At 50.4% G+C, this 15538-nt stretch overlaps 2 protein-coding genes across 3 annotated transcripts; both read left to right on the top strand.

Annotated features, from left to right (window-relative positions):
• Positions 1–877: 877 nt before the first annotated feature.
• On the top strand, positions 878–5714 carry PIM2 (Pim-2 proto-oncogene, serine/threonine kinase). Its single transcript, XM_066250093.1, has 6 exons — positions 878–1131; positions 1265–1374; positions 2081–2131; positions 3528–3900; positions 4351–4527; positions 4625–5714. Exons 1-6 carry the CDS (start codon positions 1071–1073, stop codon positions 4786–4788), a joined length of 936 nt encoding a protein of 311 aa, XP_066106190.1. The 5' UTR covers positions 878–1070; the 3' UTR covers positions 4789–5714.
• Positions 5715–6936: 1222 nt separating this feature from the next.
• On the top strand, positions 6937–15522 carry SLC35A2 (solute carrier family 35 member A2). 2 transcript variants are annotated; one of them, XM_066249769.1, is made up of 5 exons: positions 6937–7051; positions 8531–8713; positions 12044–12195; positions 13700–13846; positions 15209–15522. In XM_066249769.1, exons 1-5 carry the CDS (start codon positions 6961–6963, stop codon positions 15317–15319), a joined length of 684 nt encoding a protein of 227 aa, XP_066105866.1. In that variant the 5' UTR covers positions 6937–6960; the 3' UTR covers positions 15320–15522. The 2 variants fall into 2 exon arrangements, with proteins under 2 accessions (XP_066105866.1, XP_066105865.1); XM_066249768.1 differs by having other exon boundaries at positions 13110–13846.
• The last annotated feature ends 16 nt before the right edge of the window (positions 15523–15538 follow it).

Genomic DNA, 15538 nt, shown 5'->3' with positions numbered 1-15538 from the left:
GTGTCTCTGGAGTGCGTGTCTGCCTTCCTGCGGCATGAGGCCTGTCTATTGTTCCCAAGTTGGTGACTAAGGGTATTTTACCACCTCCTCCTTAGCCCCTGTCTCCCATCTGGAAGCACACCCCCAAGCCATCACCACTCTGGCTTGTTCCTACTCCTCAAGAACCCCATCCCCACCCCGCCCTTCCAGATTTTAGACCTGCTAGCTGGGCTTACTGCCAGGTTTAGCCGGGTCTGTCTAGGTAAAGGGCTGCATAAACACCCTCACAGGCCGCAGTCTCTGGGATGCTGCCTTTGACTAGCATATCCCTCACGGTAGTGGTCAGGGCGTTATCCCTTCCTGGCAGCTGAACAGGATCTTCCAGGATCCCTGGCTTCAGTTTCAGGGCGGAGGCGATCGGTCGTCTGAGGGCCATTGTCCTTGGTGAGAAGCACCCTTCAAAGACAGGGTCCTGGATAGCCACAGGCTCAGATTCTCAGAAGCCAGGCCTGTTATTTCTGCGTTAATCTGGAGGCAACAGCAAACCAACTTCCTAGTGAAAGAGGGGGTGCAGTTATTTTTTTTAAGTTCATATCTATATATACACATACACACGTATATAAAAACAACCCCGCGCAACAACCAAAACAAATGCAGTTGCTGCAAAGGGATTCCCAGAACCGGTTTCCTCTTCGCGCGTGCCCCCTCGTTTGCATGCAGGCCCCGCCCCTACGGAAGATCCGGGCGCATATTTGCATAAGGGGGTACTTGAAACGTTAACGGTGGTATGCAAATAGGGGCTGGCTCCGATTGGCTGGGGTACAGCAGGTGCCGCGTCCCGATTGATCAAAGCCAAGTGGGCGGGGTTGTCGCCCGGGGCGACTCTCTTGGGAGGCGCGTGCCCCGGCTCAGTATCGTCGGGGCTGGAGAGCACGGCGAATCTTAGCATTGCGCCGTTTGTGGGCGCTTCTGGGCCACCAGTTTCCCTGCCTGCCACCCTGGCTCCTCCAAGTCCTGGCTCCCCAGCCTCGCTGCCCCGGGCGTCTACGCCCTGTGGGCTCAGCGGGCTCAATCTGCGTAGCGCCTCCTCCATGTTGAGCAAGCCTCTTCAGGGGCTCGCGGTGGCCCCCGTGACCCCCACACCGCCGCCAGGTGAGAGAGGCTTGCCTACCGGTACCAGGCCGGGCGGGCTGAAATGGTGGAGGGCGGCGCGGGGGAAGGGGGGAGGGGTCGCGACGGGGCTCCGCACGCGGCCACCCTGATTTCCTCGCCTCCGGTTGCGTAGGGGGCAAGGATCGGGAAGCGTTCGAGGCCGAGTACCGACTTGGCCCCCTGCTGGGTAAGGGGGGCTTTGGCACAGTCTTCGCAGGACATCGCGTCACAGACCGACTCCAGGTATCCGCCACGAGGGTCTGGGGAGAGTCAGGTGTGCGTGTGGCGGGGGCGAGAGGCCCGGGGCTGGGCTGCTGATTGACAAGGGAATGAATACACAATGTATGTGTGGTAAGGACCTGAGAACCACGACCCGGCTTGCTGGGGGCGTTCGAGCGCGCGCGCCCCCGTGTGCGTGCGTGTGTGTGGGGGGGCGACTCAGGTGGGCGTGTGGGGGCGGGGCAGGGATTCGGGAGGTCCAGGGAGTGAGACCGGGGAACGGGCGGTCCTGAGGACTCTACAACCTGGGATCCAAAGGATGTGTGGAATGTGTGCGAAGGTGGGGACCCATAGCTGAGATTTGGGCGATTTTGGAGGTAAGGTGTCCAGTATGTCCATTATGGAGTCTTGAGGAACAGGACCCTGGGACAGTCGGGGCATCTTGGGACTGAATGGGAAGATAGAGCGCTTGGGGTGTGAAGAAATTCGAAACTCAGAACCTGGAGTGCGAGGTTTTGAGGTTGAGAAAGGGAGGTCCGTCCCGGGGCTGAGGGTAGTGGGAGAGGTGAACTTGGTCCTGGGGACTTGCGGGCCGGGGAGAAGCCCCGGTTCGTTGGGGGTCGTGATGTAGTCTGGCGTGGTTGGGGCCACAAAGAGTAGGATGAGGCTCAGGACTGGGAGGGCTCTGGGGATCATCTGCCGGCCCCCTCACCCCAGCCTGCTTCTCCAGGTGGCCATCAAAGTGATCCCCCGGAATCGCGTGCTGGGCTGGTCCTCTCTGGTGAGTACCTTCCTGACCTGGTGGCGCCATGACTGACGATGGGTTCACTGGCCCCTTTGCCTTTCTATGGCTGTGTGCCTCCCCGGGCCATGTAACGGGCGAAGAGATCACTCCTCCTAGCCGGTATTTACTCCCCTGCAGTGACATCCACACCTCCACACAGTTCTGACTCACCCTAGTTCCTCTAGAGCCCAGGATTCTACCCTCCAGCCCCCCTTTCTCGTCCTCTTCCAAACCCTGCTTCAGGGGCTGCCCGCAGGGCATGCTGGTGGGGAGGGGGGCAGAGGTCATTGGTTGCCATGGTGACGGCGGCTGCTTCTCTGCTGTTAGCGCGCTAACGGATGGCAGGGCGGGTCTAGTCCATTGTAAAGGCGGGAGCGCCCCCTCGTGGCATTTGGGAAGACAGCGCTTGCGCAGGCGGTGGGACCGAGAGGGAGAAGGTGCGCCTGCGTAGTGGAATTCTCATCACCGTGAGAAAACCTGTCTGCAGCTGTGCAAGTCAGTGGAGTGGCCAGGAGAGGGCCCCACCTCAGGCAGGAGGGCTGCTTCTGGAAGTCCTTGTGCTCACGTGGGGTTTCTAGAGTGGGGTGGCTTTTGTGGCCGGAAACATTAACGGTATACCTCAGGCTTTGCTTCATCATAAAAAGCTTACTGGATACCAGGTCGCACTAATCACTTTCATTCAACATGGTTCTAGAATGCTTGGTAACAGTAACAAAACAATAATATTGAGGTACTTTGTGCCAGTTCCTTTAGAGTTACATACTTTGAGCCATTTAACAAGAGTAAATTGAGCACCTACTATGTGCCAGGCACAATTCTAGGCACTTGGGAAAATACTATATTTTTTTGAAAGTTCAGTTTGTGGTAGGTCCTTTTCTACTAATTGCTTTCACCTATTTAATGCATGTATTGAGCTTTACCCTATTACCAGGCACTGTTCTAAATCTTGAGTTGTCAATGAATATAATAGAAACCATTACACAGTAATGGTATTTATTTTCTGCTAACTGTGTGCTAGATGCCGTGCTATAGAGTGCCTTCATCTATTCAGCATTTATATTAACACCTACTGTTATAAATTCTTTGGAGATGTCAGTGAACAAAACAAAATTCATATTAGGCTTTCATTAGAACCACTTTAATTTTTTCTTCAAACATTTACTGAGCTGTTACGTGCCAGATGTGCGTAGGGTTTTGGTTTGAATTACCTTCCAGTGGTTGTGTGAGAATTTGAGCCCTTAATAAGATGAGGAAACTGAGGTCCAGAGAAGGAAATGGTTTGCTAAAGGCCAAATAGTCAGGAGGCCGAGAGGCTCTGCTTTAAGTTCACACAAGAAGTCGGCCTCAGAGCTACTGGCCTAATGACTGTTCCTTTCTTATTTTCCCCTGACAGCCGGACTCGGTCACATGCCCACTGGAAGTAGCACTGCTATGGAAGGTGGGTGCAGGTGGTGGACACCCTGGTGTGATCCGCCTGCTTGACTGGTTTGAGACACCAGAGGGCTTCATGCTGGTCCTTGAGCGGCCTTTGCCTGCCCAGGATCTCTTTGACTACATCACAGAACAGGGCCCATTGGGTGAAGGTCGAAGCCGCTGCCTCTTTGCCCAAGTAGTGGCAGCCGTTCGGCACTGCCATGCCCGTGGAGTTGTCCATCGTGACATCAAGGATGAGAACATTCTGATAGATCTCCGCAGAGTCTGTATCAAACTCATTGATTTTGGTTCTGGCGCCTTGCTTCATGATGAACCCTACACTGACTTTGATGGTAAGGCTTCTCTAAATCTCAATGGGGAGAATTTTTTTTACCTTTTATTTTTATGGACTCTTGACCTTTGATCTCCAGTGCTGGGGTGTCCTGTAACTTTGATCTATATTGCACCTTTATAAGGGTCATTTTTAATATTGAGGGCTCTCATGCCTTGTCCTCTCTGTGAAAGTCTGTTTTCTCACAGTACCTTGACCTTGTTTGGGGCTCTTACTCTGGTGAGGGAATCCTATTTCCTGAATGTTTTCTGGTAAGGGTAGCCTGCTGTTACTTTTAAATGCTTTTGTTCTGTGAGGGGGGGGGGCTATGCTCTCATAACTGCTCTTATTGTAATGAAACCCTACTGTTATATTTAAAGAGCTCCTATTGTTGTGACAGGACCATCCTTATGGGGAGGGTGGGGTGGCAGAAGGGCATTATCAGTGGTCTAACCCTCTGGCTTGTGTGCAGGGACAAGGGTGTACAGCCCCCCGGAGTGGATCTCTCGTCACCAGTATCATGCACTCCCGGCCACTGTCTGGTCACTGGGTGTTCTTCTCTATGACATGGTGTGCGGGGACATTCCTTTCGAGAGGGACCAAGAGATTTTGGAGGCTGAGCTCCACTTCCCTGCCCATGTATCCCCAGGTGAGGCCCTCACTGACCCTAGCCCAGTAGAGTCATACCTTCCAGGAACTGGTGCCCACAACTAACTGCTAATTTCCTGTGTGTTTCTGACCTGCAGACTGTTGTGCTCTAATCCGCCGGTGCCTGGCCCCCAAACCTTCTGCCCGACCCTCACTGGAGGAGATCCTGCTGGATCCCTGGATGCAGACACCAGCCGAGGATGCACCCCCCGATACCCCTAAAGGGGATCCTACCCCTTTGGCTTGGCCCCTGCTGCCCTAGTTGGGATAGCCATCCCACAGCCATGCCACAGGGATAGAAGGATATCTGTTGACTTGGTTTTACAGGTCATTAAAAATCCAGTGTTACTAGGGTCAGAGATTGGGGATCGGGATCAGAAAACATAAGCCAAATCTGCCCAGTCCCCATCCCAATCCTGTTAAGGAAACTTCCTCCCAGAATTTACGGTTTCTTTATTCTGGAGGGGGGACTTCCTTGCTTCTCATTTTGCTAAGGATGTTTATTTGAAGTTAATTCCATTCTGAGCCCCAGGACTCTTATTCTGATGTGTTAACAACCCTTACACTGGCACCTCCTGCCTGCTACCACCACACAAACTTAGTTTAAAATGCTCTAATTTGGGCAAGGGTGCTCTCTTTCAATACCCTAGCAGCTCTTATTTTAGTAAAGGGACTCTTTTCTTCTACCCTAGGGTTCCATATTCAGTCAAGCTGCTTGCCTACCTCAGCCCAGGGTTGTTTATTCTGGGAGAGGTAATGCCCTATTGTTATCCCAGGGCTTTTTTGTTTGTTTGGTTTTGGTTTTGGTTTTGGTGAAGGGACCCTACTCTGTTATTCCAAGTGCTCTTATTCTGGTGAGGAGAAACCCTGCTTCCAAGATTTGGGAAGGAATGGGCGATGGACACCACCAGAGTCCACTAGGATGGGGTGGATGGTTTTTGGGGGGGGGATGGGGTGGGGGAAATAAAAGTAAGTCTCGTTGTTCTCCTGGGGCCTCCCCTTCCACCTTTTTTGGATTCTCGCTGCCTCCTCCTGAGCCAGGATTGTCCAGTTGCTGAAATGTAAATACTTATGTATTGGGAGGAAGGGAGCTCCAACTTTGTCATCTTCTCCCTTCTCCATCTGCCTGGATTATTTAAAAAGCCATGTGTGGAAACCCACTATTTAATAAAGTAGAATCACAAGTGACTGGTCAGTTGTGGTTGCAGTGAGGCATTTGTGGAGCATCTACTGCATGCTGAGCCAAGAGGGAGAAGGACTGGATCTCACCTGCCCTCAAGAAGCCTCAGTTTGTGGTGCCATCCTAAAGATCTAGAGAGTCATTTAAGTAGATCCAAAAAGGAAAACTTGACAGCACCCCCTCCTGAGCTTTGAGGTAATGACCAATATACACAGAAGGGCTCCACCAGAGATGGACATTGAAGATGTTTGGGATACATCCCTAATTAAAGATGGCATGTTCCTGGGGCAGAAAAATGCTCCTTTCCCCTTACCCTAGAGAGGAAGTGTAAATCCTTTCCCCATGGGAGAACAGCCCTTTTAGGGCACTGGCAAGGGTGAGGCTAGGTTTGGGTATGAAGTCTTCCCAGCCCTTCCTTGCTTTGTAATAACCAGAGTGTGTCACCTGTTTTGCCCTTACCTTTTCACATCTCCTTTGTCTCCCTAACTGCTCACCCCTCATAACTGAATTCTTGATTTACCTTCCCTATTTTTTATCTTGGTTTCACTTGTCCCAACTTCAGCCATACCCTCTTGCTCTGCTTTCAACAAGCTAACTTGTAAGCCTCTCACCTGCTGGCTTACCAGTCCATGTCTCAGTTCTCTTGTCGCAATTGCTATCTTGTCCTCTCAGTCTCAACTCCCTGTGCCTTTTCACTTGTATATCCTAAATTGCTTTGATTTTATCTGCAACTTACCTGCAGGACCCGCACTTGCCCTGCCTCAGTCTTATTTCCCTCCCAAAATCTCGCATGCTCTTCATGGGCGGGGCCTCGCAAGGAGGGGGGGGGCGGAACTTGAGTCCTACTGGGAAAGACCTAGTTTTGATGGAAAAAGGGTGGTGCCATGAGAAAACCGTGCCAATAAAGAGCCCAGGTAGAAGCGGGGCAACTGAACGAATGATACAAGGAGACGGGATAGGCGGACGGTCTGGGAAACAATCAATGAAGAGGGCGGGTCTAGTACCGGGATGGCCCGAAGAGGCTGTACAGAATTGGCAGGAAGCTGACTCAGCTTTGCGCCTGGTCTACATATCCCGATGGAATTTGGAAGTCCCGAAGCGTCTTAAAATTTGGTGTTCAGAAGCAGACAAGAAAAGCCACTGCTCTGGCTAGCCTTTTCATTGTCCCGCCTCACCCTGGCGGCCCGGAAGCGGAAATGACGAACACGGAAGTGGCCTGCTGTTGCCGAGGGGACGGGCCAGGCAGATGCCAACATGGCAGCGGTTGGGTCTGCTGGTTCCACCGCGGTGGCCGGGCCAGGGGCGGTCTCCGCGGGGTTGTTGGAGCCTGGTACCGTGAGTGCGGGTGAGACAGGTTGTGGTCGAGCGGTCGGCAGCGGGGCAGGGGGCAGGATCTCGGGGGGGGGGGGTGTCAGTAAGGTTCCTTACTGAACCGTGCGGGAGCATCCCGTATGGACCGACCTATGTGTGTATGGTGGGGATGAGTGGATGGGGGAGGGAAGAGACCAGTTCTGAGGGTGATGGGGGGTTCCTTCCCTACGTAGAGAGTAGAGACTGTTTTGAGTTTAAGGGGATATTTCCTCTTGGGGGGGGGCTAAGACCACTGAGTGTGTGTGGGGTCCGTCCTTATGGAAGGGAGAGACCATTCCGAGGGTAGAATTTTTCTTTATAGAAGGATGAGAGTATTTTGAGGGTGAAAGAGTTCTTCCTTATAGAAGGGAGAGGCTATTCTGAGGGTGGTGGGTTTTTCCTTGTAGAGAGACAGAGGTTATTGTAAGTTAGGTTGGGGCGGGTCTTTATGTGAGTTAGAGTCCATTTTGAGGATGGGGATATCCTTTATTATATGGGGAGCAGACCTTTCTAGAGGTCCCCTTCTAATGGAGGTAGAGTTTATTATATGTTGGATTAGGGGTCCTTACTTATATGGCAGAGAAAGGACGTTTTGAGGGTACCTGGCTCTTCCTTACAGACAGGATTGTTCATTGTGTGAGTGAAACAAGGAATAATTCCCTGTCTAAAGGTAGGTGGATGCGCTGGTTGGAGGGACTAGACCATATGGAGTATAGGGAAATAATTTCCTTATATCATTGAAGGAACCAAGTCATTCTTGGTGAAGTACCCGTTGATTATATGGGGTTCAATCCTTGGGGCAGTGTGGGAATTTATTTGTTAGATCATTTTGGGTCAGAAGGAATCAGTCCTCACAGGGAAAAGGATTGGAGAGATTATTCTGAGTGTGAAGGAATGAAATAATTCCTTAGATGGGAGGAAGACTGTTTCTTAGGATGCTTTATACAGTGGTCTCATTCCCTGTATTCGGGTATCATTCTTTACATCAGAAACCCCTCATTAAGTAGAAGCAACATTTCATATAAATCTTTGGTTTTCTCATTTATGAATGGGAAATTTTGTAGTTCCTTTGGAGTCTGTTAAGGTAATCCGTATAAATCCCTTAGCCCATTGATAGGCACACAGTAATCACTCAATAAATGTTGAGAATGTAGTTGGTATATTTTCTGGGGGAGTAGCTTCTCAGGGGAAGGGTGGGGTGTACTGGGCTTTTCCCAGCCATTTTCTGGAACTTCAGGAAGGATTCCGGGTGTGGGGCCCTGCCCACTTGTACATTTCTGTTGCTTCCTGTTTGAGGCTGGGGAAGCAGGAAGAGTCAGGCCCTCATTGGGTTAGAATGGGCAGGCAGAGGGAGGAGGAAGCAGTGGTAGCTAGGAGGATCCTGGTTGAGAAAGGAGGGAGGAGGATGGTGGCGTGGCTATGCCCCAAGCAATTTCTGACCCGTTCTTCCCCCTGCTCCTTCCATTCCCCACAGCTCACCGGCGCCTCAAATACATATCCCTGGCTGTGCTGGTGGTCCAGAATGCCTCCCTCATCCTCAGTATCCGCTACACCCGCACGCTGCCTGGGGACCGCTTCTTTGCCACTACTGCTGTGGTCATGGCTGAGGTGCTCAAAGGTCTCACCTGCCTGCTGCTGCTCTTCGCACAGAAGAGGGGTATGAGCCAGGGAGGGGCTGCACTGGAGTTGGTGGGTAGGACTCTGTGTGTGTGTGTGTGTGTCTGTGTGTGTCTGTCTGTCTGTGTACACACCTGTACTCACATGGAGGGTTTGCTGGGGAGTAGCTCTGTGTCTGTGAAACTGTGTGGGGAGTATGTAAGTGCAACTAAGCTGCCTTGTTCCTCCAGCTATAAGTGCTGCATCCATGCTTTTATACCCCCCCCCACAGGAGCTGGCTTGAGGGAATTGTACAAGTGAGCCAGCCTGTGCCCATAAGTAGCAGGTGACCCTTACGTGATGATTTATTTATTTCTCTTTAACTTTTTATTTGGGAGAATTGCAAACACAAAATCAGAGAAAATGATAAAATAGTGAAATATCCATGTACCCATCACCCAGATTCAACAATTATCAAATCATAGTCACTCTGCTATTAAACAGCATCAGTGATTATCCACTCACTGCCAATCTATGTGTCTGCCTACCTACCCCCGACCTTATTATGTTAAAGTACAGTAAGTTCTCATCCAATGTCATCAATAGGTTCAGCGACTTCAAACAAAATGAAACCAATTTTACTATAGGCTAATTGATACAAACGAGTTTGTTTGAATCGCCCTGGCCAGGTAGCTTGGTCGGTAGGAGTATAGTCCTGGAGTGTGGAGGTTGCTGGTTCAATTCCCTGGTCAGGGCACATTTATGAGCAGCTCCATGTTCCTGTCTACCTCAAAAAAAAATTGTTTGAATCAAGTTTTTTTAATTGAATTTATTAGAGTGACATTGGTTAACAAAATTATATAGGTTTCAGGGGTACAATTCAATAATCTATCGTCTGTAAATTGTATTGTGTTCACCACCCCAAATTAAGTTTCCTTCTATCACCATTTATCCCCCCATTACTCTCCTACCTCCCCCACACTCCTTTCCCTCTGGTAATCAACATACTGTTTTCTATGAGGTTTCTTTTCTTTCCCCCACCTCGTTCAGTCCCTTCCCCTTTTTCACCTAACCCCCTCCCTCCTCCCCTCCCCTCAAACAGCTGTCAGTCTGTTCCCTGTATCTATGAGTGTTTGAATCAAGTTTATATCAGTATCTGATTTGTAATTGGTTTAATGTCTTCTGAGTTTGTTAACCTCTAGGTTTTCCTCCAGCTTTTTTTTTCTCTCTAGTTAATTTGTTGAAGAAATCAGGTCATTTGTCTTGTAGGCTTTGGGTAACCTGGATTTTAAATTTTATTTATTTATTTATTTATTTATTTATTTTAGAGAGGAGAGAGAATTAGAGAGAGAGAGAGAAAGGGGGGAGGAGCAGGAAGCATCACTTCCCATATATGCCTTGACCAGGCAAGCCCAGGGTTTTGAACCAGTGACCTCAGTGTTCCAGGTCAACGCTTTATCCACTGCGCCACCACAGGTCAGGCGGGTAACCTGGATTTTGCTGACTGCCTCCCTATAGTGTCATTCTCTCTCTTGTATTTCCTGTAAGTTGGGCTTATCTACTAATTTAAACACCTCCTGAAGGCCTTCTTCTTTAAAATGTAGCCCAGTTGTTTCTCTATAAAGGCCTTGCACGTGGCTATGTCCTGGGCACTTACAATGAATGAGACATTCTTTTTTTTAATTTTTTTTATTCATTTTAGAGAGGAGAGAGAGCGGGAGAGAGAGAGAGAGAGAGAGAGAGAGAGAGAGAGAGAGAGAGAGAGAGAGAGGAGCTGGAAGCATCAACTCCATATATGCCTTAATCAGGCAAGCCCAGGGTTTCGAACTGGCGACCTCAGCATTTCCAGGTCAAGGCTTTATCCACTGCGCCACCACAGGTCAGGCGAATGAGACATTATTACCCATCCATTAGCTCCAGGGCTCTGGGAGGCAGCAGTTTAGGGACCTACCTACTCTGTTCTGAATTTATTCTGAGATACTTCCAGTAAACACTGCACAGCAGGCCCTGCTTTTGCTGTGGAGGTGGACGTGTTAGCAGTAGAGAGTGCATCTAGCCCTCGCAGGGCTGATACTTTAGATGGGGAGAAACAAATAGCTGCATACTTAAATCACAGGCTTTCATCTCTTACCTACAATTTCACACACACCCATTTTCCTTTTTTCCTGAGTTAGTTTGGTGGTAAAACTTGGCATGACCTGATGTGGGGCTATTTATATATTTGTGTTTTTATTTTGCTCATTTGATGGGAATATGAATGTGCTGGATTATGATGTGGGATGTGTTATGTGAAATATATTGTATAAATACCAAGTTACCTTTCTAACACCTGGAAATTTTTGAACGTCAAACACCTGGGCCCAGGAAGTTTGGGTAAGGGGCTAGACATTGATAATTACCCCTGGGATTAATGCCATGAAATGCAAGGATAGTTAGTGTATGTGAGCAAGCATCACCAGTTCCTGCGACAGTCTTGTACAGTGGTTGGATTTTTCCCGAGGAGCGACGCTGAACTGTGAAAAAAGTGGGGCCTGACCTGTGGTGGCGCAGTGGATAAAGTGTTAACCTGGAAATGCTGAGGTCGCCGGTTCGAAACCCTGGGCTTCCCTGGTCAAGGCACATGTGGGAGTTGATGCTTCCTGCTCCCCTCCCTTCTCTCTCTCTGTTTCTCTCTCTCTCTCCCTCTCTCTCTCCTTTCTAAAATGAATAAATAAAATTAAAAAAATAAAAAAGTTAAAAAAAAAAAAAAAAAAAGTGGGGTGAGCTTTGCAAAGGCCTTATTATATAGGAAAGGATTCTCTTGACTGGAGCAGGTCCCAGCAAGACTCTTTGCTTAATAGTCAAGCCTGCATATTTCCACGTGGCAGGGGCAACCGCTTGGTGTGTATAGGGCTGACAGAAAGATGCAGCCAAGTGGGAGATGGCCCCTCAGGCAGCTTGCAGACCAGCAAGAAGCGAGGTTAAGTCTACGAGTGGGGTCTAAAACTTCCCCTGTTTGGTAAACAGTCTTCTACCTACACTCCTTGGGCTTCTGCTTCACAAGATCTTAGTTAATGCTGATTCGTTCATTATATAAATGTGTATTGAGTGCTTGTCCTGGAATTCTGTGCCAGGGAGGTAGGCTCTGAGATGCGTGAGATGTTGGTCTGTGATTCTCAGATACGGTGTTAAGTCCAATGTTAATGGACTTCTGTGTTTATTCCAATGAGTATCCTAAAGGCCTACTTGAGGTGTACTTCAAGTCTAGGGAAATGGAGAGCACAGACCTTACTCTAGCCCTCAGGGAGTCAGAGTGGGTTGGGGAGACACAGGCCCAGGCCCAGGCCCAGGCCTCAGAGGATCCCTGCCTTTGGTAGTCAGTGCTAAAAAGGGCTCTCCTCCACCCACCAAGGTAACGTGAAGCACCTGGTCCTCTTCCTCCACGAGGCGGTCCTGGTGCAGTACGTGGACACATTCAAGCTCGCAGTGCCCTCTCTCATCTACACCTTGCAGAATAACCTCCAGTATGTTGCCATCTCCAACCTACCAGCTGCCACTTTCCAGGTGAGCCCAAGCCCAGCAGGGCCCCAGAGGAACTGGCTGGGGTGGGGTGGGGCTACAGAGAGCAGGGGCTGTATCAACTTTGTGATATCCTTTGAATTCCTTGACCTCTATTTCCTCATCTGTGAGAGTCAGGAATGGGAATGGAAGTGGTAATAGCTCCTCACTGGGATGCTGGGATGATTAAATTGTAATGCCTGGGAAGAGCCCTTGGTTGGCTTTAGGGTGTCTGCGGGCAGCCTTACGAACATGGTTAAGAGCCTGGAGTGTGGGGCCAGGCTGTCTGGGTTCAAATCCAAGTTCTGCTAGTTTCCAGCTGTGTGATATATGATACTGGGTGAATCACTTAACATCCCTATTCCTTAGATTTCTCATCTTCAAATTAGACATTACAGTAGTGTGCATTTCATACATTAGGGTTAAATGAAAGAATTCATATGAAGTGCTTAGACCCACACTCAGCACATAGTTTGCTGATTCTGTGTGGCTGGCTCATTTGTATAAACAAGTATTGATCAAGATCTCTCTCATCATGATGTCTATCATTCATTCATTACCTACTGTGTGAGGTAAGGTGCTTGATATACACCTGTCATATTTTACAGCAGATAATGTCAGGACTCAGACAGGACAAGTGCTCTCTCCGTCATCACACAGCCAGGAAATGAGGTCGGGATGTGGGCTTGGGTGTGGCCCGGGACTTCCTTGCATAGTCGGCCTCCTCCTAGGAGGTACTACACAGCTATTTAGCTACATCTCAGTCAATGGCCAGTGGCTGGAGATTTTTGCTGTTTTTATTGTCCTCTACCCTACCTTGTTCCCCCATTGTACCTGGGAGCCCGTAGTGGGTGGTGTCCCCCTGTGCACATGTTTGGGGTCAGTGGCAACCCTCGGTGCCTTCCACATGCCACTCACAGGTGACGTACCAGCTGAAGATCCTGACTACAGCCCTGTTCTCCGTGCTCATGCTGAACCGCAGCCTTTCCCGGCTGCAGTGGGCCTCCCTGCTGCTCCTCTTCACGGGTGTCGCCATTGTCCAGGCACAGCAAGCCGGTGGTGGGGGCCCACGGCCACTGGATCAGAACCCTGGGGTGGGCCTAGCAGCTGTTGTGGCCTCCTGTCTCTCCTCTGGCTTTGCAGGTGTCTACTTTGAGAAGATCCTCAAAGGCAGCTCAGGCTCCGTGTGGCTACGCAACCTGCAGCTGGGCCTCTTTGGCACGGCACTGGGCCTGGTGGGGCTCTGGTGGGCTGAGGGCACCGCTGTGGCCCACCGTGGCTTCTTTTTCGGGTACACGCCTGCTGTCTGGGGTGTGGTGCTCAACCAGGCCTTTGGCGGGTTACTGGTGGCTGTTGTTGTCAAGTACGCTGACAACATCCTCAAGGGCTTTGCCACCTCCCTGTCCATTGTGCTGTCCACTGTTGCCTCCATCCGCCTCTTTGGCTTCCACGTGGACCCGTTATTTGCCCTTGGCGCTGGGCTGGTCATCGGCGCCGTCTACCTCTACAGCCTTCCCCGGGGTACAGCCAAAGCCATAGCTTCCACTTCCAACTCTGCCTCCGGGCCCTGCACTCACCAGCAACCTCCTGGGCAGCCACCACCACCACAGCTGTCTTCCCACCGTGGAGACCTCAGCACGGAGCCCTTTCTGCCAAAGTCAGTGCTGGTGAAGTGAGGGCTGGCAGTGGTGCGGGGAGACGGGGAGGGGGACAGGGTGGAGGGTGTTGGGCATGTGCAGGACCCAAGGTGCCACTGGGGCCTAGCTCCTCTGGGGTTGAAAGTCCTTTCTCCCAGGTCACTGAGACTTCTGGAGGGGTGTGGAGCTGAGCAGTCATTACATGAACCCTTCGGACAGGTGTGGGGCTGGGCAGGTGTTACATGACAACTTGTCTGATGACCACCCACGCCTATAGAGGGGTTTTTAGAGCTACCGCCTCTGCCCCAGTCTAACCCCTTTGAGGATCAGGTTGGGGGTATTGTCATTTAAGGCCTTTTTCTCTGCCTGCCCCCTACCTCAGCCACAGGCGTCCTGTCTCATGCCTGGGAGAATGCCTCCCAGCAACCCTTCCACCTTTGTTACGGACAAATTGGACAGAAGTCCTGCAGCTTTTTAGTAATGACTGAGGCCTACCTGTGGGGTTCAATTTCCCATAGCTCCAGGCCTTTCCCCTTACAACCAAACCACACTGGACCACATTAGCAGCTGTCTTTTTCTGGCCTTCAGGAAGCTACCCTGACACCGAGACCCCTGAAAATGGGACTCTTGTGAGCACCCAGGGGGGGAAAGGGTGAGAGCTGAGATCAGCCTGGTTCAGAAACAGTGACGATTTGGTGTTTAGTGGTTTGGGGATGTGTGTAATCAGATAATTTATCCAGGGTGTTGAACAAGCAGGGAGGTCCTTGAAGTGGTGGCTGAATCTCATTGAAGCTAAGAACTCGGTTGCCAGATGCAGGGTTATTTTCTGGACATCCTGAGAGAGAAAATAAAGCTGCCAACTACACTTGGTACCCCACTGGCTGAATGAGGCACCCTTACTTCCTGAGAGGGGGTATTTTAAAGTTGATGAAATAATGGAACCTGCCCCATGCACTCTTCAAAGCTTATTAACCCCTAACCATCTCCCAGAGGTGTGCGTGTGTCTGTCTGTCTGTGTGGGTGTGTGTACGTGTGCATGGGAGATGCCTGGGCTGTCTTTGCTATGTGTAAATAGGGCAGTTGAATTTTTATTTTTGATTAACTTGTTCTGATTTTTTTCATTTGTTTTCTAAGGAACTGTAATGAACAAATGTCAGGATACCTAAATGCCAAATAAAGATGTTGTATTTATTTAGTCCACGTGTAGCTTTCTGACCAAGGGACCTGCTTTCTACACAGGGGCTCTGTTACTAACCCCAGGATTACCAACCTCGCTTCTGTCACCCTCGCTTTCTCAGGACACCTGCCTGCCAGCCCACCCACACCTGCCTGCCAGCCCACCCCAGCTTTCTGTTTTTCTTTCCTCCCCATTTCCACCACAGGTTGCTCACCAAGGTGAAGGGTTCATAGCCGCTGGGATTGAAGACACTGGCCTGGCATCGATCTCCCTTCATGCCCTGGGCCAGCCAGGGCTAAATTCAGATCAGTGTTAGAGGTGGGAGGAGGCAGACACCAACCCCCATCCCCACCAGCCTTACCCCCACACAGGGCTGACACGACTAAACTCACTGGTAAGGAGGGCCTGGACAGGACCCACCTCAGCCTCTAGCCTCTAGCCCCTGCTACCCACATCTCCCCGCCATGCCCACAGTCGTTTTTTAGGGGAGTTTTTAACAAATAAACTGTTTTGCATCTTGCTGCCTTTGGTTGGA

This window comes from Saccopteryx bilineata, chromosome X (genome assembly GCF_036850765.1).
Source record: "Saccopteryx bilineata isolate mSacBil1 chromosome X, mSacBil1_pri_phased_curated, whole genome shotgun sequence".
In the NCBI taxonomy this organism is placed as follows: Eukaryota; Metazoa; Chordata; class Mammalia; order Chiroptera; family Emballonuridae; genus Saccopteryx; species Saccopteryx bilineata.
The sequence above is the reverse complement of the archived record's forward strand: the minus strand, read 5'-3'. Positions and strand labels throughout refer to the sequence as shown.

Excerpts from the sequence above, each read along its gene's own strand:
- PIM2 (XM_066250093.1), top strand. The coding sequence starts at position 1,071 with ATGTTGAGCAAGCCTCTTCAGGGGCTCGCGGTGGCCCCCGTGACCCCC. Across the intron at positions 1,375-2,080 it reads GCGTCACAGACCGACTCCAG|GTGGCCATCAAAGTGATCCC; the intron begins GTATCCGCCACG and ends CTGCTTCTCCAG. Across the intron at positions 3,901-4,350 it reads ACCCTACACTGACTTTGATG|GGACAAGGGTGTACAGCCCC; the intron begins GTAAGGCTTCTC and ends GCTTGTGTGCAG.
- SLC35A2 (XM_066249768.1), top strand. The coding sequence starts at position 6,961 with ATGGCAGCGGTTGGGTCTGCTGGTTCCACCGCGGTGGCCGGGCCAGGG. Across the intron at positions 8,714-12,043 it reads GCTCTTCGCACAGAAGAGGG|GTAACGTGAAGCACCTGGTC; the intron begins GTATGAGCCAGG and ends CCACCCACCAAG. Across the intron at positions 13,847-15,208 it reads ACGGAGCCCTTTCTGCCAAA|GTTGCTCACCAAGGTGAAGG; the intron begins GTCAGTGCTGGT and ends TTTCCACCACAG.